This window comes from Phascolarctos cinereus, unplaced genomic scaffold (assembly GCF_003287225.1).
Source record: "Phascolarctos cinereus isolate Bilbo 61053 unplaced genomic scaffold, phaCin_HiC Scaffold_3;HRSCAF=262, whole genome shotgun sequence".
Lineage (NCBI taxonomy): Eukaryota > Metazoa > Chordata > Mammalia > Diprotodontia > Phascolarctidae > Phascolarctos > Phascolarctos cinereus.
In genome coordinates this window covers 50,539,866-50,562,896 of record NW_027555736.1, presented here as the reverse complement: position 1 = coordinate 50,562,896, position 23,031 = coordinate 50,539,866, and the positions used below count along the sequence as shown (strand labels likewise).

Here is a 23,031-nt window from a genome sequence, read left to right as displayed (position 1 = left end):
GAATACAAGGTAGTTTGAGGAGAGAGTTCTTTAAAGGTGTGGGGGAATCAGAGGAGTCTTCATGAAGAAGGTGAGGCTTGAGCTGAATTTTGAAGAAAACCAGAGATTAGACAGGGCAGAGATGAGAAGGGAGCATAGTCATGAGTCACAGAAAGTGCAGAGGCATGGAGATGGAAAATCTAAGTCCCCCAATTTGTAGGTGAGACAGTGAGTAGGCCAGTAGAGCTGGAGCATAAGGGAGTAAAGTGCTGTGAAGAGCTTTAAATGCCAATCAGAGGAGTTTGTCTTTGATCCTACTGACAAGAGCGGAGCCATTAGAATTTGTTGAGTGTGGGGAGTGGTGATAGTATCACACTTGCTTTTTAAGAAGATCATTTTAATAGGAGTGTGGGGGATGGATTAGAGTAAGGAGGGACTAGAGGCAGGGAGACCCAAAAGGAAGCTATTGTCATAGTTCAAGAGGTGAGAAGGGTGACAAGTTCTTGAACTTGGCTGGTGGCTGTGAGAGTGGAGATGCTGTTGAGATACAAGACAACAAGATACAATAACCAATTGGATATGTGTGGTGAAGGAGGGTAAGTCATGGAGGATGATACCCAAGTTGCAAATCTAGAGGACTGGAAGGATATTGGTGTCCTTAATGGTGATCAGGGAAGGTTTTCTGGGAAGTCTGGTAGAAGTATGGATTTGTGGGGGAACTATGAGTGCAGGTTTGAACCTGATGAGTTGGGGAAGCCTTCATGAAATCCAATGATTTCCCAAAGAAATTATAAACTCGTAGAGTGTAGCAACCATATTTTCTATTCCTGTTCGATACTCAGAGCTTCTGATAAAGGCTTGGGCACGGTAGGCACTTCAAATACTTCACAGGATTTGAGAGTTGGAAGGGACCTCAGTGGTACTCTGGTAAAACCCTCTATACCATTCCCAATCATGGAGTCACCTAGCATTTGTTTGAAAACATCCAGGGAGAAGGAACTTGCCATCTCTCATGTTGCCTCATTCTAATCTTGGCCAGTTCTAAGTGTTAGGAAGTTCTTCTTGACATCAAGCCCAAGTTGACCTCTTTGCAAATTTCACCCACGGCTCCTGGTTCTGCCCTCTAGGACTAATTAGAATAGGTTTAATCTCTCTTTCAAATGTCAGCTCTTAGATACTGGAGTTTGACTGTCATATCTCCTCCCCCCCCCGAGTCTTCTTTTTTTCTTGGCAAAACATCCCCAGTTCCTCCAGCCAATCCTCACAGACATGGACTCACATCTCTAGATCCTAGGACAGTGCCTAAGTCATAGTAAGTGCTTAATAAATGTTTGTTGATTGATTGATTGATCCATTAACCTGAATGAATGAATGTTGTTGGGGATACTTAAGACGCTGTTGAGACTCGACAAATATTTGTGGAATGAATGATTAAATGGGCCCTTGTAGGCACTCAGGTCACAGAAGGAAGTGGTTGTGGAATGAAGCAGGAATCCTTCTTGACCACATAGGACAGTAGTGTGAGTGTTAGAAGGTTGAGCTCACCTCATTCACACTGACGTTGTACCCAAATGGACTCTCAATGATGGGAGGATTATCGTTGACATCTAGAATAGTGACCCGCAAGATACGGTCTTTCTTTCTAGCAGGGGAGCCACCATCAATGGCTACAATCTATGGGGGAGGGAGAGAAGAAAGCAGAAAAGGGTGGTAATCATGGAATCACAGGAGGAAGAACAGATTATGGCTTTGGAGTCTAACAGTGACAAAGATTGGCTGCCAGGAAGGAAACTTGGAACCTACTGACTCACGTTGGCCTCCTAGGCTGGCCTGGACCATGATTTCAACTGGTAAGGGAAAACCGAGAATAATGTTGGTTTGCACCTGTCTACCTTCCAACCTACCTGGTGGCTGTGACCCTTGCTCAGACTTGTGGTTCTGACTTTGACTCTGACTCTAGCTTGCTTGTCTCCTGGTTCTGACCCTGGCTTAGAACACATTTGTAGCTCTCTCTCTGTCTCTCTTTCTCTCCCCACCCCTCCCCACCCTGCCCTTGTCTGGCTCCTAAATTCCAGTTCCTGAGCTTGACCTTAGACCAAGGACCCTGCCTCTGGTTCCTGTCTTTAATGGATTTACTGTAGCTGGCTGACAGAGCCAGAGCTTCTGAGAAGTCTTTTCTGTGTGGCACCGGAGGAGACTGACCCTAAGCTGGATGTAGTGGCCAGTGCCCAGGAGAGGCAGGATATTTTTTCTTGGAGCAGGTGTCCAGCTGGCTCTGTCTTGGACAGCACTCTGCCAGGGCTCCCCAGGCCCCACCCAAGCTACAAGATAGCAACAATGGGCAATTTGAATTTGTTTATCAAGTATACCTTCTTAAAATAAGAGGCCGTGTTGCCTAGTGGATAGCACTTTGGTCTTGGAATCAGAAAGACCCAAGTTCAAAACCTGCCTTGGATACTTAACTAGCTATGTGACCATAATCAAGTCACTTTACTCTTTTTAGTCACAAATGACTCTGAAATTTTAGGTTCTAGGTCACTTTTTATCTACATCCTTTAACTTCCTTTCTTTTTGAAAAATGTTAGTGTGATGCAAAAAAGTCTTTATGAATCTTCAATCATCATCATTTCCTAATCTGCCTTTCCCTGAACCCACTTCCTTCCCTGCCAAATTGTCTCTTGTTACAAAGAAAAAACCCAGAAAAAAAAGTTGATTAATTTTCCAAGATATGTTCCCATACTTCATCCCATTTGATTCTTGCACCACTCCTGTAGGTAGGGTAGGTATTATTTTCCTCAGTTTTCAGATGGGGAAACTGAGGCATGTAGTGAGTTAGTGACAGTTAGTGACTGAAGCTAAGTACCTCCAGCCTCCTCAAACCACCTTTGGCTGTCAAGACAGCCCCTATAGAAACCTTAGTCATTTCCTACTCTGGACACAAGACTGCTCTATCCATCCCTTCTCGCTCTCCTCCCATGGAATGATAATGAAGAGTGACTTGGTCAAAGACCTAGATTCTGACATGTACTTCTAGATCCTTCCAGAAATTCATTGTGTTGCCAAATTACAGACAAATGGCTCATTTGTGTACTTCTTACCTTGTGAACCCCATACTGACCTAGGTGTATTGACCAATGGGAAAGAACCCAAATTGGTAGGGAGAGTAGATTATAGGATCACAGATTTAGAGCTAGGGGGAACCAAAGAGGCCATCTGGTCCAATGCCGACATTTTGTAGATAAGGAGGGTTACAGGGTTAAGTGATTTACCTAAGGTCATATTGGAATTAAATGGCAGAGTTGAGACTTTGACCCAGATTTGACTCCAGATTCAAAGGTACCTTCATGGAATGGAGTGTGTGGCCATCATCAAAGCTCTCCAAGCTTTGCTCCACTGAGTCAGACCTCTCAGGGTTCTAGAGCATCTCAGGTGAGATGGGCAGGGCCTACTTACCTTGAGAATATAATGATCCAATTCTTCTCTGTCCAGGGGCCTGGCCACAAACACCTCACCAATGGAGTCATTGGTGGTGAGAATTTCAAAGGCCCCACCAGTGTTTCCTGAGGCCAGGTGGAAAGACACCTGCCAGGGGAAGAAGAGGTGATATTGAGAAGGAGAGTTGGGAAGGTGAGAGAACAGTGGAGGCAGGGGTGTGTGCTGATAAATGTTTAACAACCAGCTCTCTGAAAAGAAATGTAAACATGATATACTTTAAAGTTTAATCTGCACTATTAAAATTTTATTAAGTCTAGACAATCAACAGAACATCAAAGCAAACAGTGACTTGTATCTGTTTGCTGATTTCTGAGGTGTAAATGCTCACATTGAAAATTTAACAACCAGCTGTCTTGAGCAGATGGCTCAAGCCCATCTAAGTAAAAGTCGCCATTCTGCCCTTACTCTCTTGTATCTGAAGCAGGATGGTCCAGATGTTAGAACCTTATCCAAGCTTACTCTCTGGAGAAGTGTGGACCATTTTTTTTTTGCAAGCACTCACTTGCAAAGAAAGTTTGATGAAAGTAGTTTATTAGGTATACCCTCAAATGTTTCAATCCACTCCAAAAGGCATATGTCACTCTTATGGTGCGATTGTTTGTCTCAAATTAACTTCTCTGTGGACATGTTGTGGCCTCACACCTGATCAAAAAACATAAACTCTCTGAGGGCAGGGACAGTCTCACTTTCTGTTTGCACTTTGGTGCCAACCACAGTGCCTGGCACAGGACCTGGACTTAAAAAATGCTTACTAGCTGTTTGGTTGTTTGATGGATAAGTGCAGGGGACGACACGGCCTTGCCCACGTGCAGCCAGTCAGTCAATCGAGTGTTTCCTATGCCGTGGGCACTATGCCAAGGGCTGGGCACACAAAGAAAGGCAAAAGAGAGTCCTACCCTCAGGGAGCTTCCAGTCTGTAGGGAACACAGGACTTGCATCCAAGTCCCAGTTTCTCTGATGTGTCATCATGATTTTCCCAGCATAGAGCTCCATGGAGGAACATAAATTATATAAAATGACAGACTTTCTTTCTTTTTATTTTATTGCATTTTTTCTTTTTCTTTCTTTCTTTCTTTCTTTCTTTCTTTCTTTCTTTCTTTCTTTCTTTCTTTCTTTCTTTCTTTCTTTCTTCTTTCTTTTTTTAGGCAATTGGGGTTAAGTGACTTGCCCAGGGTCACACAGCCAGTAAGTGTCAAGTGTTTGGTCTGAGGCCGGATTTGAACTCAGGCACTCCTGACTTCAGGGCTGGTGCTCTATCCACTGTGCCACCTCGCAGCCCCTTTTATTTCATTTTTTTAAAAATAGACTTACTTTCAAAGAGCTCAAAGGGGTTAATGTGATCACAGGTTGTTTCCTCATTTTACAGATGAGGAGGCCCAGAGAGAGGAAATGATTTGCCTAGCCAAGGTCACACAAGCAGTATGAGGTATGACGGCTGGGTCTGAACACAAGTCCTCTGACTCTGACTCTGGCTGGATTAGGTACTGGGTCTGGTGCTTGGGGATGAATAGCATTGTGCGCCCACCATGATTGTAATCTTCTTGAGGGTCAGCACTGGGTTGCTTTTATCTTTATATCACTAGGGCAGCATGGCTTACTGAATAGTGAATCACAGTCAGAAAGACTTGGCTTCAGCACCTGCCTCTGACATTGTGTCATGGTGGGCAAGTCAGTCAACATCTCACTGCTTCTGAGATGCTAAGTTATTGACAAGTTGGGGATCTTCATTGGTGGAGGCAGGTTTTAGCCTGGGAGTTCCCAAATGATGAAAACACAGATCTGGACAAAAAGAATACCCACAGTGCCTAGCTATGTGCTAGAAACATTCTAGATAACTGTTGGTTTGAATTTGCTCGGATGATTTGGGAGCTATGGGGTTGTGAGTAAGCATGTGCCTCCCACGATGTACACATAATGTGTGCAAATGTGCTCACTGTGATTATTTGATTGACAGCTCAAGAAGGGTACCACACTCAGGATGCAAACCCTGAGGAGGGGCCAGCTGGTGTCCATGACTCCCTCCTTGGGAGGCTGGACCCCACTTTCCACCTTGCCTGGTCCAACTCTCCATCTAAGAGCTTGAATGAAGACTCCATCTGCCCTGCTCTGTTTTTAGCTCAAGGCTCAGTTTGGGTTAACTGTGCTTATGAACCTACGACCTCCCTCCCCTCCAGCTGAGTCATCCATGCTGTACTTCACACTGGGGAGGCCTCAGGAGGAACTTTGGGTAGTGTGGTGTGCCCCCTACCTGTCCGTTGCTCCCTATATCAGCATCCTGAGCTGTGACCACTGCTACCCGTCGTCCCACGGTGTAGTCCTCAGGCACGCTGACAGCCGAGTCAGAGGTTGGGTCAAACTGAGGGCTGTTGTCATTCTCGTCCAACACCGTGATGTAGACCTGGGAAGCGTGGAGGGATGTGGTCAGAGGGCCCTGTTCTTTCTGCCTTAGGCCATTCTCAGCCAGAAAATGGGCTGCTAAAGGCCTTGAGGTGAGGCAAGACCTCCATGTTCTCCTAGTTTCACACTCGTCAGGGAGCACAACACTGATGTCCTGACTGATGTGGGTTGAAATCTAAGTCCATCTTGGGGAATTAAGTGACAAAACCTCACAGGCTGGAAGATGGGCGTGGCCTGGGGTGGAGCAGAGGTCATCTACCTAGGCTCTACTACTTTCAACTCAACCTGGTGTTTTCACAGAATGGACCCAGACTTATCTTTGCAGAGTAAGGGTTGGAGTGTAGAGTAGGAGGAGGCTGAGCAATCTGGTGCAGGGGAAAGAATAGAGGGTTTCCATGCTTGTCAATGTAACTTATCGATGTAACATGAGGAACATGCAAAGTACATGCAAATTCACACAATTATTTTGAGTCAACAGCTCTGGCCTTCTTGTGAAGTGGCTGAATATGCTGAATAGTGTTTCCAGGGTGTGTTCCTCATGCTACCCATATTCACATACACACACACACACACACACACACACACACACACACACACACACACACACACACACCCCACACAGGGTATTCCTTGCCCTGGCTGTCTCCCGTTTTATGCAGCTCTGTGATTTGCTGGGGACTGGTCCCTAAAGATTGGCAGGGGAGAAGGGCTAACTAAACCTTTAGCTTCTAGCCTCTTTTCCTGATCCATGCACTGTGGGGTTTGCATGGCTTCCTACAGATTATGTGAGTATCTGTACTTTTCTTTAGTTTAGTGGAAATGTGGTTTTTTTCCCCCTCTGTTCATTTGTAATTGTTTTCCTTCCCTCTTTAGGCCTAACTTCATTCTCCATGATCCCAACCTTTCAGTGATGGGAGAGAAATTAATGATCCTGAACCCCTCCCCGTCTTTGACCCTTCTTCCCTGCCCCCTCTTGTCTTACAGGAAGCATGTAAAGGAAGGGCTTGGTCTTTGTGCTCCCCCCAAGGATCTTGGATGTGGCTTTGACATTATCTAATGCTGAAAGCTCAGGACTTGAAATATGTGTGTGTGTGTGAGAGAGAAAAAGAGAGACAGAGACAGAGACAGAGAGACAGAGACAGACAGACAAATGCAGAGAGAGAGAGAGAGAGAGAGACAGAGACAGAGACAGAGACAGAGACAGAGACAGAGAGAAAGAGAGAGAATCTTCCTAGAAGGACCTAAAACCATCTCATAATCCTCCCTTCTCAGATAAGCTATTCCATTTCTTCATGGCCAAACTATTCCACTTGCTCATGCCCCCCAACTAGCTATAGTATTTTAGAGCTGGAGTGAGCCTCAGAGATAATTTTACAGATGAGAAAACTAAGGCTTAAACATCCCATTTCCCTATTTCACTCTAATGAAATGATATTCAAACAGTTTTACTTAATTTTTTGTTTAATGTCATGGCACCTGAGAACTCTAACTCTGTCTCAGATTAAGGAAAAAGTCATTGGAACACAAGACATTTTAGGCAGTTTGACCAGTTAGAAGGAGGGGTCCTGGGTGCACCAAGGCTTCTGTGGCCATTCCTCTGAGCGTGCAGCAAAAGGCAGGCTACACTTATTTCAGGATCTGTTCCTATCTATGCTCATTTTTCACGATTGTCTACTGGCCAAAGCTGCAGAGAGCAGTGTGAAGACTGGGGTCCTTTGACCTTGGCCATGGTGAGGGGGCTGAGACTTTAGGAAGGAGCAGGCACATCGTTAGTAACGAGGACAGCCAGGCCTCTGAGAGGGGAAGCTAACCAACGCAGGGGCGAGAAGAGCAGAGAATCAGAGAAAGAGCAGCCAGGAATGTGGTTGACCTTTCTGTGGTAATGTCATGCAGGCAGAGGCACCCTGTTTCCCCTTTCCAACATCTTGAGGTGGGAAGATGCTCAGGGCTGACAAATCCCATGGCTGTCGTTAGAGAACTTTTGCATTTGAGTCTGTCCACTGTGGCCCTGCATCTCAGGGACAGGGCGGGTGAAGAAGAGGCTTCTGGGGAGGGCAGAAAGGTAGAGATGAGTTGTGGTTTCAGGTTCCTGATCTGAGAATCAGCAGAGGAAACTGTGTCACCTTTAAAAGGCCCCTGCCCACACTCCCCCCACATGTTAGAGAGAGTTTGGGGGTGGAGGGATGAAAGAGTTGGTATATTTAAGGCAGTACCCCTGCCTGAGGTTCTGCTATGGGAAAGCGGAGAACAGAGATCAGGGGATGGACTGTGTGTCCTGGAAAGGAATCAGTGACTAGGAAAAAAGAGACAAGAAGAACGTCTTTGTTAATGTACTGTCACTTCAACGTAAGCAATAGGGTAGAGGCTTAGCTAACGTGAGAGTGGTTATGTACTGCCATAGGCAACCACGGCAGACCTTGCAATCCCCTGTCCCTGGGTCTGTAAGAAAAACAACGGGCTTGGTTACCATCATAATAACTAGGCTGGGCTAACTGGGACTCTGCCCCAGGGGGCTGATGTTGTTTGCAGTTCTTCAGCAGTCAGTCAACAAACAGTTATGAAGTGCCTGCTATTTGCAGCACTTACAAAGCGACAAAGACCAAAAAAGTAGTCTTTGTTCTGAAGGAAATTACACTGAGTTCAACAACTAGTTATTGAGAAAAGAGAGTGAAAATAGGAACATGTTCCCTTGGCAATTGATGTCTGAAGGGAGATCTTCCTTGGCCTGGGTCCCCATTTCCAATTAGTTGAAAATGGGTAATGGGCCATTTTCCTTGAGTACAACATTGGGTCACTTGCTAACTCTCCACAGTGGATCTTCCAAATCTCCCCCCCCCCCATAGTTCCTTTCCCCCACCATCTCAGATGAGAATCTTGTTTCATATTTTACCGAAAAAAAATTGCAGGGAGCTGTCTCTTCTCCCCTCTTCCTCATCTTGCGTCACCCAGCTCTGTTCTGCCACTGTCTGCTCCTTCACCTCTGTCTCATGTAATGGGGTGGCCCTTCTCCTTACCAAGGCAAGCCTCTTTAAATGTGCAAGTGATCCCATTTTATCCCCTCTTCTCCAGCAGATTGTTCCCCTGTCATCCAGTCTACTGGCTGCCTACAAACTTGCCCTTGTCTCCCCATCCTCAAAAACCCTCATCTGAGCCATCTGTCCCCAGTAGCTGTTGTCTCATAGCTCTCCTTCCATCTGTAGCTAGCTCCCTGAGAAGGCTGTCTATGATGGGTGCCGCTACTTCCTTTCCTCTCACACTCTTCTTATCTCTCTGTGGTCTGGCTTCCAACCTCATCATTCAATTGAAACTGCTCTTTCCAAAGTCCCTAACACTCTCTTGATGGCCAAATCTAATGCCCTTTTCTCAATCCTTATCCTCCTTGCCTCCTCTGAAGCCTTTGGCACATTGACCACCATCTTTTTTTTTTTCTTTAGGCAATTGGGGTTAAGTGACTTGCCCAGGGTCACACAACTAGTAAGTGTCAAGTGTTTGGTCTGAGGCTGGATTTGAACTCAGGTCCTCCTGACTTCAGGGCCAGTGCTCTATCCATGGTGCCACCCACCTGCCCCCGACCACCATCTTTCCCTTGATGTTTTCCTTAGGTTTTCATGACCCTTGCTCTCTCCTGGTTCTTTTCATACCTATCTGACCACTCCTTCCGGTCTTTTTGCCATGTCCACTAATTGTGGGCCTCCCACAGACCCTCTTCTCTTCTTCTAGGCTATATTACTAGGTGGTCCCATCAGCTCCCATGGATTCAATGATCTTCTCTAGACTGATGATTCTCAGATCTATATATCCAGTCCTAAATCTCTCCTAAACTCCAGTCTCATAACTCCAACTGCTTTTTAGACATTTCAAACTATATGACCTATAGGCATCTTTAACTCAACATGTCTAAAACTGAACTCATTATGTTTTCCCCCAAAGTAACCCTTCCTTCCAAACTCCCCTTTACTTTAGCTAAGGACTGTCTATTTCACCTTTATGACACTTCCAGAATACACCCCTTTCTCTCCTTTAATACTGCCACCACCCTGGGGCGCTCCCTCCCCTCACCACCATTATTACAGTAGTCCACTAGTTGATCTCCCCACCACAAGCTTCTGGCAACTCAGCTATCAAAGGGATTTTTCTAAAGTGCAGATCTGACCATGTCATTTCCCTGTTCAGTAAACTCCAGGGGCTCCCCCTCACCTCTAAGAAAATGTGGGGGAGAAAACATTTTCAGGGAGGGGAGATCAGCAAAAGCTATATGAAGAACATTGATGGTGCCTGAGCTGACCCTTAAAGTATTCCAAAAGGCAGAGAGATGAGGAGGAAATAAATTCAGGGAGGCAGGAGATCACACTTTAATTTGGGGAGTAGCCATGGTCCAGTTTGCCTGGAATATGCCAGGAATACTTACAGGGACATAACAGGGAAAGGTAAGGTGGAATTAGATCTTGGAGGATCTTAAATACAAGGTTTCTGAAGGATTTAGAATTTATCCTCAAGACAATAGGGAGCTACTGAAGGCTTTTGAGTACTAGAGTGACATTAGAATGGAAACTGTACCTTAGGAAGGCGATATTGGCAGCTGTATGGAGGAAGGGATGGAGAAGAGAGAAAGCAGAGACCGCAGAGACCATAACAGAAGCTACTGCAATAATTCAGGTGAGAGATGAGAAGGGCCTGAACCGTGATGATGGTGACGACGTGAGTATAGAGAAAGGGGAAGATGTTGCCAAGGTGGCATCAATGAGACTTGGCACCTAATTAAATGAGGATGTTGTGGGAGGGGGAAGAGTCCAAGATAAGAAGCTGAGCTGACTGGCAGAATGGTGATGTTATTGTCAGAAAGAGGGAAGTTAGGAGAAGAGGTAGATGGAGGCAGACGGATGGTTTCAGTTTTGGGCATGTTGAGGATGTGTGGCCAATCTCTGTCTTAGGGATACTGAGGTGAAGCAAGGAGGGATCTATTCCGAGGTCAGGAGACTCTGGGGGGAGTCATGCAAGCACTTGTGGGAACAGAAGTAGGCCAGCCTGTAGCAGCAGCCCACGGGATACGGCTCAGTGGAGACGAGTATCGTATGACTTCAGAGAGGATACAACCTCTGGGGGTCTCTGGTTCCTCAGGTATGAAATGAGGACTAGATGACCTTGAAGGTCGATTCCAGCTCTAACTCTATGGTCCCACCAGGAAGGAGAAAACACTAGGAAGGGGTGGGTCAGGGGACCAGTTTCTTTACAGTGTCACAGACCAAATGGCATGACAGCTGCTCAAAGCCAACCTGTCCCTTCACAAATTGCATTGGAACCTCTACCAAGCAACCAGATGCAGATGATTCTCAATTTTCTTGATGGAGGCAGTGATGCAAATAGCCTAAAGATAGCTATATCTGGCTTTTGAAATGCATGATACATTATTTCTCCCACAGCAAATTTTCCTTTCCAGTGACTCTCTTAGGCCAATATTAAAATGAGCCTATCCATCCTGAGAGCATACCAACTGACCATGAAGGGGGAGGGGGATGGAGGGAGCAAGCCACCAAAACCCATGCTGGGTAGATAGGGGAATCCTGCCTGGATGATGCACACACGGATAACAGAAAATTGTCTATGAGAGACCCCCCGATTCTCCTAGGCAGGTAGGTGGCTAGTAAATAAGTGTAGAGTCAGGAAGACCTGAATTTGAATCCCACCTCATGCTAGCTATGTGACTGTGAGAAAGTCACTTAACTCCTCTCAGCCTCAGTTTTCCCATATGTAAAATAATAGTAATAGCTAACTGTAAATGTTATGTAAATTATGTGCCTATTACATGCCAGTAACTTTGCTAAGTGCTTTACGAATATTATCTCATTTTTAAAATGGGAATAATAATAACACCTAACTCCCAGGATTATTGTAAGGATCAAACGAAGTAGTAATTATAAATTGCAAACCTTAAAGCCATATATAAATGATAGCCATTCTTCTCCTTCTCCCTCCTCCCAAACTCAGGCATTAATGCCTACCTGGTCAGCCATTGCATCTTTTTCTAGGATTAAGCTTTCCCTTCTTCTTCCCTCTTACAGTGTCCTTAACAATTTGATCCAAATCATTCCCTCCCTCCAAAGCCAAACTGAAGTGATAGGATCATAGATTTTGAGCTGGGAGGACTTGGGGGGCCATCTAATACAACCTCCTCATTTCACAGATGGGAAAACCAAGACCCAGAGAGATCCCAAGGGTAAAGAGGGAATCTACGCGGAGAATCCCAATGGCTAAGCTGGGACTCAAACCCAGGACCACTGTCTCCAAAGCCAGAACTTTCCCTTTGTACCAACCTGCTTCTCAAGTCCTGCAATTATGAAAAAGTCTCCTGTGACTATTAGATCCTTAAGTGATCTCCCTTTTCACTGAGATCTCCTCGAAGCACGTTATCTATCAATGAATCAAGCACTTGGCCAAGAACAGTGCTTATGGATGGCTTTCCAATTTGTGTGTCAGCCTTATCTAAATGTTTGGGGGCAACATCCCCTGTATTTCTTTTCCTCTTGTACCCCCGATGGGACTTCACATTGGCCTGGGCACCTGAGAGGACCATGGTCAATACTTGTTGAGCTGTTCTGCAGAGCTGGGTTAAGGGCAAAAAAGAGCAGAACAGAGAACATCCATGCAGGGCAAAGGTGGAGAGCTCCTGAGTTCTCTGCTTAGAATTGTCCTCTGGAAGGAAGGAGGACTGGCTGAAGGCTCATGGCTAAGTGTCATGCAGGGGCTGGAGCAGACAGTGCCCACAGACCAGAAGATAGAAAGGGAAAAGAAACCAGAACATCTTCTTACTCACCTTCTGCAGAAGGGTTGGCAAGAAAGAAGTAGAGAAAAATACAATGGTTATTGATTCAGTTGTCCTTCTAGTTGGTACTTAGCTGGTCAATGGGAGGAGGGCTTAGTAGAAGAACTTGGGGTATCTGACTCGATAATGATGAGTGGGGAAGGATGCCCTGATTGTCTTATATCATCCTCACTCCCCCCATCCGGGTTCTAATTCCCAGAGTATGAGTTTGAGAAACCTGGTCCAGGTGGGCCCTGAGAAGGGTGTGTTCCATGCTGTAGCTTAGGCCCAGGACAGCATGATTCAGGAATATCATAGGTACAAGGCTATTCTAGGCCACTTAGACCCCAGGACCAGTCCTGGAATCTACTCTCCCAACCTGAACTGATACTCATCCCTTTGACCTCATCTCTCCTATTTAGACTTTGTCCTCCAGCCAGGTCCGTCAAAGCTCTCTGGGCTACAAGCTGTCAATCAGGCTGGCTCCCTGCACCACTCTTGGTGGAGTATTGACTTACCACAGTAGAATCAATTTTGGGCCCTCCGTCATCCGCCACCACTGTCAGGGTATAGAAGTCTCCTTTCTCCCTGTCCACCAGGCCCTTGACAGTGATCACACCCTGTTGGGGAAAGGGAGGATTCAGACAGGGAGTGACCAAAGGGAGCATGTAGGCAGTTAGTTTGCTGACCACTCTTTCCATGCCCATCCTTTCCGTGGCTTCTAACTCACCGTGACTGAATCGATTTTGAAGAGGGCCCGGGCCTGGGGGCTGGTGTAAGGGTCAAATCTGTAGACTATGGGGTTGATGTTGTCAATGGAGAATGCTTGTACCCTCACCACCTCAGAGCCCCAGGGCAGGTTCTCCATGATGGCTGCCTCATAGGAAGCATTGGAGAACTGTATGGCCTCGTCCAGCTCATTGAGGAGAGTGACATAGACACTGCAGAAGCCCTGGTTGAACGGGGGCGCCTGGTCAGTGGCTGACACATTCATTAGGTAGCTTGTCTTGGTCTCGTAGTCCAGATAGTCAATGGTGATGATGAGACCTGTGCTCTCATCAATCTCAAACTTCGCCTCTGAGCCCGACAGGATGCGGTAGATCACCAGCCCACCGTCCCCTGGAAGTAGGGCAGAAGTTTGTGTATCTCATTTACAAAATAATCTTTCCCCTTCCCAAACAACCTACTCTGGACTCAGGTTGGTCCAATCTTGCACCTGCCCCACCCCCTGACCTAATCTGGGGCCCATGGAGATGGAGTGTCCCAGCATGCACTGCTTCCCAACCTCTCTGGTCTGGATTTTGGTATGAAATGTAGGGAAAAGTGAGAGATGTTGCACATAGTATTGGTTCTAAGATCACCTATGACCTAAGCTCCTCTGTCAACCATGCCTTTAACCATTGCAGAATCTGAGATTCACACAACTAAATGGAGTTTCAAACAAGAAAGCTTTTGAGCAGGAGGAGGAAGGGTGATTTTTCAGGAATAGTGTTACAAATCTTTGCAGATTTCCTCAAATGGAAGTTTGCAGTGATGTCATCTTACTGATTGCTAAAATCAATGTCAATTGGGAACTTTCACATCAACCAGGGGATCTGAAGTATGACTTTTTCACAGGTAGGTGAATGCTAATTTGGAGAAGGCAGTGACACCTTCATGGTGCAGTGAACAAGAGGGCTGGACTTGGGGCCAGTAACTGGGTTCAAATCTTACCCTGGATGGTCCCTAGCTATATGACTATGGGCATATCACTTAACTTCAGCTTTCTCATCTTGAAAATGGGTAGAATTTTACCTCATGGGTAAGTGCCCTTTCCTCCATGAGCCAAGCTTTTAACCTTTAGGATTAAGGGTTGAGGTACAGAATTCAAATGTAGACTCAGATACTTCTTAGCTGGGGTGACCCTGGGTAAGTCACTTAATCTTTGTTTGCCTCAGTTTCCTCTTCTGTAAGTAGCAGAGATAAAGCACCTATCTCCCACTGTTGTTAGGAGGATCATATGAGAAAATATTTATGAAATGTTATGTCAGTTTTAAAGTGCTGTATAAACACTAGCTATCATCATCATCATCATCATCATCGTCATCATTTATCATTATTAGTATTGGTATTGTTATTATTACCTAACTAGCTTTTGGGGCTTTCAGGTAACATTGTTGGCTCATATTGAGATTTCAGTTCACTAACATGTGAATTGTAGCTGAGCTATGTAGGTGCTTTCCATATTCTACTTTGGAAGTTTGTTTTTTGAACCAAAGTGTAGAACTTTATATTTATCCCTATTACATTTCATGACGCGTCTCTCCCAATGGATGAGCACACATGGACTGGATTTCTCTTTGGTGGAGGGGAGAAAGGGAGGACTCACCTGTGTCGCGGTCTGTAGCCCGGACAACGATGACGGATGTCCCAATGCCTGCGGTCTCCCGTAGCCCCAGGCGGCTATATTGCTGCTGGGTGAACACTGGGACCTCATCATTGACGTCTTCAACATATACAATAACCTGGAGTGGAACAGGGGACCAGAAGGGAGGGTTGTAAGGGAATAGTTGTTGGCTGGGACCTGGGTCTCAGTCATGTGGGTGTTGGGCAGGTAACAATTTCTTTGGGACTCAGTTTCCTCATAGATCAATCCATTGATCAAAAGCATTTATTAAGCACCTGCTGAGTGCCAGGCACTATTCCAGAAGCTGAGAATACAAGACAAAAATGAAACGGTCCCTGCCCTCAAGACACTTACATTCTAATGAGGCACACACATCCCTACTATATGTATACATATACACACATAAATAGAGATAGTTGTGGGGAGAAGATACTAGCACCTGGAAGAGAGAGGAGAAGTATATGTAAAATGAAGAAAATGCATTAAGATCCAAGGTTCTTTCTTTCCTTTTTCTTTCTTTCTTTCTTTCTTTTCTTTTTGGTGAGGCAATTGGGGTTAAGTGACTTGCCCAGGGTCACGCAGCTAGTAAGTATCAAGTGTCTGAAGCCAGAATTGAACTCAGGTCCTCCTGACTCCAGGGCCAGTGCTCTATCCACTATGCCACCTACCTGCCCCTAGACAAGGGCCTTTTAAAGATTTTTTTTTTTTGGACTAGACCCATGACTTAATTGGTGTAGGGAACTCCCAGTGAGGGCATTCCTTCTACAAATGCAGATGAGTGACTGCCCCACAACTTAGAGTCTTAGAGAATGGCCTACACCCAGCAAGAGATTCAACGATTTGGCCAGAGTCACCCAGCCTGTATGGGTGAGGGGTGAGATTCGAACCCAGGACTTCCTAACTTCCCAACACTGGTTTTCTAGCCATATATCACCCTGCTTCTCTCAAAGAGATCTGCATCCATCATGTATAGATGATATGAGCTGATTTCATGGGAAAACACTTGGAAAAGCTAACCAGCATCATAATCCTCAGTATCATTAATCATTTAAAAGAATTCCTGTCCCCTCACCCCCAAGTCAGCACAGAGAAGATTCACACCCTGGGAGAGAAAGATCCTTGTTCAGCATCCTCTATACAATCCCACAAGGCTGTGGGAGCAGGTGAGGATGATTTTGGTAGCAGGCCCACGCATGTAGAAGCTGATGTGGTCCAGGTCAGGCAGGGCAGAGCCAGACTTGAGGCCTAAGCACCTTCTCTAATTCTCTACGTCAGTGACTGGCCTGGATGAAGATGATGAACTGAATGCCTCTAGTGGAGCTGGGGCCTGGATGGCCCAAAGGACTTAGCCAGGGCACATCCTTGACTTTGAGGAATGGAGGGGGGTCTTCAGAGATCTCTTGCCCAACAGATATTTGCCTACTTAGCTGGTGTTGGCCCCAACTTACACGAGGCCAGCGCTGAAGAGTAGAGATTTCAGGAAAGGTCAGTTCTCAACTGGCTGGTAAGAGCTCTTCTGGCCTTAAATTCTATGATCCTGTGATCTTTTGAAATCCTTTGTATTTTATTTGGAATTCTCTGTCTCTGTCTCTGTCTGTCTTTCTCTGTTTGTCTCTCTGTCTTTCTCTCTGCCTCTGGCTCTCTCTCTGGCTCTCTTTCTCTCTCTCTCTCTCTCTCACACACACACACACACACACACACACACACACACACACTCTGTCTCTGTCTCTCTGTCTCTCTTTCTTACACACACACACACACACACACACACACAACACACACACACACACACACACACACCAGCCTCTGGGTCCAGCCCTCACCACACCTCCTGACTCGGCCTGGGATATGAATGGAGCGGGGTAAGGTTGAGGAGGAGGAAGAGGCTGGACTGCTGCGAATAATCTACAAATATCATAAAAGATCCAATTTAGAGCAGGGAGGGACCCAAGAAAAGGAAGGCTGATGGTACCAGATGCCTGGCATGGGGGCACAGCCAAGCTGAATGTTGTTTCTGAAGCACTCTTTCTCAGTTTCCCCTGATTCAAGGACCTCTCTGCCCTAGGCAATGAATGCTGTGTCATCAGAACCTTTTTTTTTTTTACCACAAGAACTCAGACCCCACATGCAAATGAGAACAACCAGGCCAGGATGCAGCTGCTTTCCAGGTTGAAACCTGATTTCATAGCTACAAACAACTTGGCTGGGGATGCTCTGATGGGGAAGAGGGGTGGGGTCCTGCATGGAGGAATTTCGGGAACTCTTATGGTGAGTGGAAAATAAACACGTATACATCACAATGGCGGCCCCTCCTGTGTCTGCTCTCCAAATGGCCTTGGCAGCTGACAGTTATGGGAAAAACAAAAAAACTAAAAAAATCAGGGGCTCCAATGTTGGTAAAACAAGGGCAAAGCTGCAGGGAGGTAGGTCTGATGGAGTCTCATAGTCCTCTGGCTTTATCTGGGGTGTAAAGGAAGGCGTGTAGAGACATTGTGCCAGAGGGCATGTGGTTTCCAAAAGATGGGGTGTCACATGCACAGAGGAAACATGTAGGCCTCTTATTCAACAGGTAGTTGCAACAAGAAGCCAGTAGATTGAATGTTGACTCAACTTTGTTTTTGTCCAGGGAGCTTAAAGCAGGTGAGTGTGCATACGTATGCACACATTCATAGGTGTGTTAGGGAGCTTGAGAGCTAGGAAGAGACCTCAGAAATTAGCTGGTCCAGCTCCCATGTTTGACAGATGTGGAAACTGACATCCAGAAAAGTGAAGTGACTTGGTGTGGGCATGTGTTAATAGGCTTCAGGTTGTAGGCACCATCTTTGTGTAGGCTAGTTGGATTCCATTGAAGGTAGCTGGTTCCCAGTTCCTGGGCTGCATCCCTAACCCTGGCTGCCCACTTCAGAAATGCGTTGTGGGTCACGATAGTTACTGCATGAGAGAATGAGGATGGTCTGGTGCAAACCCATCCCTACTGCTGGGGAAAATAGCTCCAAGAAATTTAATTAAAAAAATTGTTTTGCTTGACTAGGTGTATTTTCTACAAGAATTTTCTTCTCCTTTTCCTTCTCAATGGGAGGGAGAGAAAATAAATGCTTGTTAATTAAAGAAATTTAATTAACTTTTAAAAAAATAACCCTAAGTCAATCACTAACAGTAGGTCAGAAACAGCATCTTCAGAGATGAAGCACCACAGCTGGCCTGATGCTGATGTGGAATAGGTAGGTGGTCACATGGTACCATGAAGCACTCCATGCCCCCAAGTCCTCCATCAGGGGGCCTGAAATTCCTGCTATCTGTGTCACTCTTTTGGGGAAGACAGCACAGTACAAAGGGGCCTGGATTTGGAGTCAGAAGTTCAGAACTTGACTTTGCCACCTGTGTGACCAGAAATAACTCATTTTCATTCCTTGGACCTCAGTTTCCTTATCTGTAAAATGAAGACATTGGAAAAGAATGATTCTAATATCCCTGGCAGCTTTAAGTTTATGAGTTTAGGATGGACGCATTTTGAGGAAGTCCTTGTATATTATGATGCACATACGTCTGTTTTGAGGTGAGGACAAGAGAGAGAAACAGACAGACAGAGGGACAGACAGAGAGAGAGACAGAAAGAAGAAGAGAGAGAGACAGAGGCAGAGGTGGAGAGAGGGGGAGAGACAGAGAGACAGAGAGAGAGACAGAGAGAGAGAGGGACAGAGAGACAGAGAGAGAGAGGGACAGAGAGACAGAGAGAGAGAGAGACAGAGAGGAAGAGAGAGAGACAGAGAGGAAGAGAGAGAGACAGAGAGGAAGAGAGAGGGAGAAACAGAGAGAGACAGAGAAAGAGAGAGAGAGAGAGAGAGAGAGAGAGAGAGAGAGAGAGAGAGAGAGAGAGAGAGAGAGAGAGAGAGAGAATGTGACTATCAGTCGCCTGGATCCTGTAACCACTTCCAAGGTGAGACCACCCAGAGGGAAGCTTCCCTGTGGCTCTGAGAAGGTTTATGGCCCCTCCATCTCCTAGAACATCTGGCTGGGTGGGGGAAGGATGAAGTCACTGGCAGGTTTCCTCCTCCTAAAACCCAGTTGGGCACATCTCTCTCCAGGGAGAAGCTGCTACACAGGGCTGAGGTGTGACAATTACTTCTCTTAGGACTTCAGCTGGTGTGTGGGCAGAAGGCAATGAGAAGCAGTCTGCCCCCAGACCCTCCCCCCCGATTTCTGCTCAGTGTCTGAGCATAGTTCCTGCTCACTATTTCCACCCCTTGCTGTTGATGTGGGCACTAGGCAGGCCCCGGGGAGTGCAGTGATGAAATCGATAAGACGGGGCCAATTCTGCCCTGTTCAGCATGGGCCAAAAGTCCCTTTAGGGTCCCCTCCTCATCTTTTCCCATCTTCTTCCCACTCACTGTCTCTCTGGCTTGACTCACTTTCCGCCTAGCCCAGAGGAAGGGGCTCTAATGTGGTAGGTGTTGGGTGGGTCTGGAAGCCTTTTTTTCTGATTGGGGAAGCATACGTTCCTGACCCTTCTGACTTTCCTTTTCCCCTAAGAATGGGGGTTTGGCTGGAGATTCATGGAACCTTGTAGGAGACCTTGAGAAATCATCTCACTCACTTCCCTGCCCCCAGAGAAACCACCCATTCAGATGAAAATGTATTGACCTGTTTGTTCCTGGTTTTCTTTTCTTTTTTCTCTTCTTTCTCTCTTCCTTCCTTTTTTCTTTCTCTTTTTCATCATTCTTTCTTTTTCTTTCTTTTATCCTTTCTTTTTCCTTCATCCTCCTCTTTTTTATCCTCCTCTTCTCTTCCTTCCTTTTTCTTTCTTTCATCTTCCTCTTTTCTTCCTTTTCTTTCTTTCTTCTTCTTTTTTCTCCTTTCATTCTCCACTTTCTTTCATCCTCCTCTCTCTTTCTTTCTTTCATCCTCCTTCATCCCCCTCCTTCCCTCCCTCCTTTCCTTTCCTTCCTTCCTTCCTTCCTTCCTTCCTTCCTTCCTTCCTTCCTTCCTTCCTTCCTTCCTTCCTCCCTCCCTTCCTTCCATCTCCAAGAGGAGGAGAATTGCCCTAGGCTACTCATTCCAGAAAATTAAGCAATGAAAGAGAATCTGTAAATCCTAACGAGTGTGTCCTAAATCATATAGAGGGCTCACATCCCTACTTGCTTTCCTTGGAAAGGCATGAAGACCTAGGCTATAATTTACCTAACAACACTTGACCCAGAGGAAGGGTGTGTGGCCTCCTCTTGGCTTATTCCTTCCAATAAACACCCAGGCTTGTGCCCTGCCTGGGCCAGGCCAGTGAAGGGCTCTATTACTGTACAAACTTTCAGTTAAGTATCATGCTCAGGGGACTGGCCTAAAGTCTCTCTCCCATTCAGCTTCACAGGATCATGATTTGGGACTACTTGTTGGGAAAGGATGCTGATTTTTTGTCTCTTTCAGACTGATGGGAAGAGGGGCAGGTAAGAACTGGGGAGGGGACTGGAAGAGCTTAGGTGTGGATATACATTTTATGTGGACATTAAAGATATCTCTCACATCTATTGGTTTACTTTGATGATTATTTCTATCATCCTCCCACCCTCTGCTCCCCTGTGAGTGGCTCAGTGCATTCCTCCCACTGTTGGGGAAACTGAGGCAAAGATAGAACAAAGGGATTTATCCAAGGCTGAAGACAAGGCTGAATCTATGGCAGTAAGTAGAGTGCCTGATCCTAAAGAGAAACCCTAATAATAAGAACAATAATAATAATAGCTACTATTTAGATAGTACTTACTATGAGCCAGTCATTGTGTTAAGCACTTTACAAATATTTTCTCATTTGATCCTCAAAACAACCCCGGGAGGTAGGTGCTATTATTATCATCTCCATTTTACAGATCAGGAAACTGAGGCAAGCAGAGGTCAAGTGACTTACCCAGGGTCACATAGCTAGTGAGTATCTGAGGGCAGATTTGAATGCAGGTCTTCCTGACTCCAGGCCTTGTTCCCTATGGCGCCACTTAGCAGCCACGACACCAACAATCCCTCACTTTAACCTCTCACTACTCCCGTGGCATGGCTGGTATTAATGTCACAGATGACTAAGACCTCTGTGATATTTTAGAGAGACAATATGGCATGATGGATAGAGAATTAGGAATTCTGCAATTGGGAAGATATGGGTTTGAATCTTGCCTCTGCGACTGATTAGCAGCATGACCCTAGGCAAGTCACTTAACCTCTGTGTGCCTCTCTTTATTCATCTGTAAAACAGGGATAATACTATTTGGAGTACTTGCCTTGCGGGGTTGTTGTGAGATTCAAATGTGATAATGTATATACAGCATTATGAAAACCTTAAAAAGTTTACAGAAAAGTCAGTCTCTAAATAATTATAACAGGTATTATTTTGGGGATGGATAGTATTTAAATAGTGTATAAGGTACTTTACAGACCTATAAGGAAGGCTCTAAAGGTATTATTATCCTATTTTATTGGAGAAGAAATCGAGGTTCTTAAGTGACTTGCCCAGGGTCCCACAGCACCCAAGAACTTCCCGCCTCCATGTCTAAGGTTGTACCCACTACGCCACACTGCCCCTCACTGGGGTCATGAGGAGGAAGGGGTCTTACCCTGACAGAGCTCCTCATGGCTCCTAGGTCATAATTATAGGCCTCCACCACCAGCACGTGGGATGAGTTTCGTTCTCGGTCCAAAGGCCGGGGACCTCGCATCAGAAGTCCACTGCTGACGTGGATGCGGAAGTTGTTTCCATGGTTACCTGGACAGATGCACAGAGAGGCAAATATAATGGCGGCTGCATTTACATGACACCTTCAAATCCAAAGACCTTTATTTTACTTTATTTTTTTTGCATCCTCTTATTTGATCTTTGTGATCATGTTGTGAGGCAGGTGCTTTTCTCATCCTGATTTTACATATGAGGACACTGAGGAAAGTTGAGTGACTTACCCAGGGTCACACAGTTAGTAAGTGCTTAGGGTGGGATTCAAACCCAGGTCTTCCTGATTTCATAGCCATAATTTCTTTGAAAACAAAACATGCCAATCAACAAAAATATCAATAGCAGATCCTTTTGAGAAAGGGCTGAGACCATGGGGATGGGGTGGGAAGGCCAGAAGGGGAATGAATGAATCAATGGATGAATCCTTTAGCACTTAGGATGTCTCCAGCATGTGCTGTTCTGATTTTGTTTGGGGACAAAGGTTCTGGGGAAGTTATAGCAGCCATTATCATATGGCACAGGGAATATAGCCCAGGACCCCAAGTTAGGAGAGCTGGCTCTGACGCTCTGGGCTATATGGCTTTGGGCAAACCTTTCGCCCACTCTGAGCCTCACTTTCTCCATCTGTAAAATAGGGATAACAATACTTGCACTATTCAAGACAAGTAAGCAACAATCTATTAAGTGCCTACTACGTGCCAGGCATTGTGCTAAGCTCTGGGGATACAAAGAAAGGCAAAAAATAGTCCCTGCCCTAAAGGAGCTCCCAGTCTAATGGGAGAGACAACATGCAAACAATAATGTACAAAAAAAGATACTTTATAAGATAAATAGGAGGTAATTAACAGAGGGAAGACTTAGGCATTAAGGGGGGTCAGGAGGGACTTCTTATGGATGGTGGGAAGACAGGAAACAGAGATGAGGAAGGAGAACATTCCAGGCATGGGGACAGCCAGTGAGATTCATGGAGTTGGGAGTGGAGGGTTATGGTTGAGAGCTCAGTCTCATAGGCTTTCAGGGAGGCACTGTGTAAAGGTAACGGGATTGTCTGTGCTTAGAGAATTGGCAGCTCTATTGGACATGATCATCTGACTGACTGGAAGACAGGATGAGAGGGCGGATTTGGGATCATCCCAAATACACCAAGCCCCTGAGGCAGCTGGAGAGTCCCAAGCTTGTGCAGCTGGGGCTCCAGTTAGTCAGAGATGGCTTCCCTCTAAAGGTGACAGTGCCCAGCTCACTATGAACTATATTTCCAATATGGCAATCTTC

The 23,031-nt window shown here is 45.8% G+C and overlaps 1 protein-coding gene across 1 annotated transcript in view; it reads right to left on the bottom strand.

Annotated features, from left to right (window-relative positions):
* The window catches only part of CDH23 (cadherin related 23), a 606,235-nt gene that overhangs the window by 108,323 nt on the left and 474,881 nt on the right, over nt 1-23,031 (bottom strand). Inside the window, exons 29-36 of the mRNA XM_020994435.2 lie at nt 21,647-21,795; nt 15,039-15,174; nt 13,401-13,789; nt 13,189-13,290; nt 12,683-12,685; nt 5,723-5,872; nt 3,433-3,561; nt 1,525-1,653 (exon numbers count right to left, since the gene is read on the bottom strand). Of these exons, the coding sequence (XP_020850094.1) occupies nt 1,525-1,653; nt 3,433-3,561; nt 5,723-5,872; nt 12,683-12,685; nt 13,189-13,290; nt 13,401-13,789; nt 15,039-15,174; nt 21,647-21,795 (1,187 nt within the window). The remainder of the gene's footprint in view (nt 1-1,524; nt 1,654-3,432; nt 3,562-5,722; nt 5,873-12,682; nt 12,686-13,188; nt 13,291-13,400; nt 13,790-15,038; nt 15,175-21,646; nt 21,796-23,031) is intronic.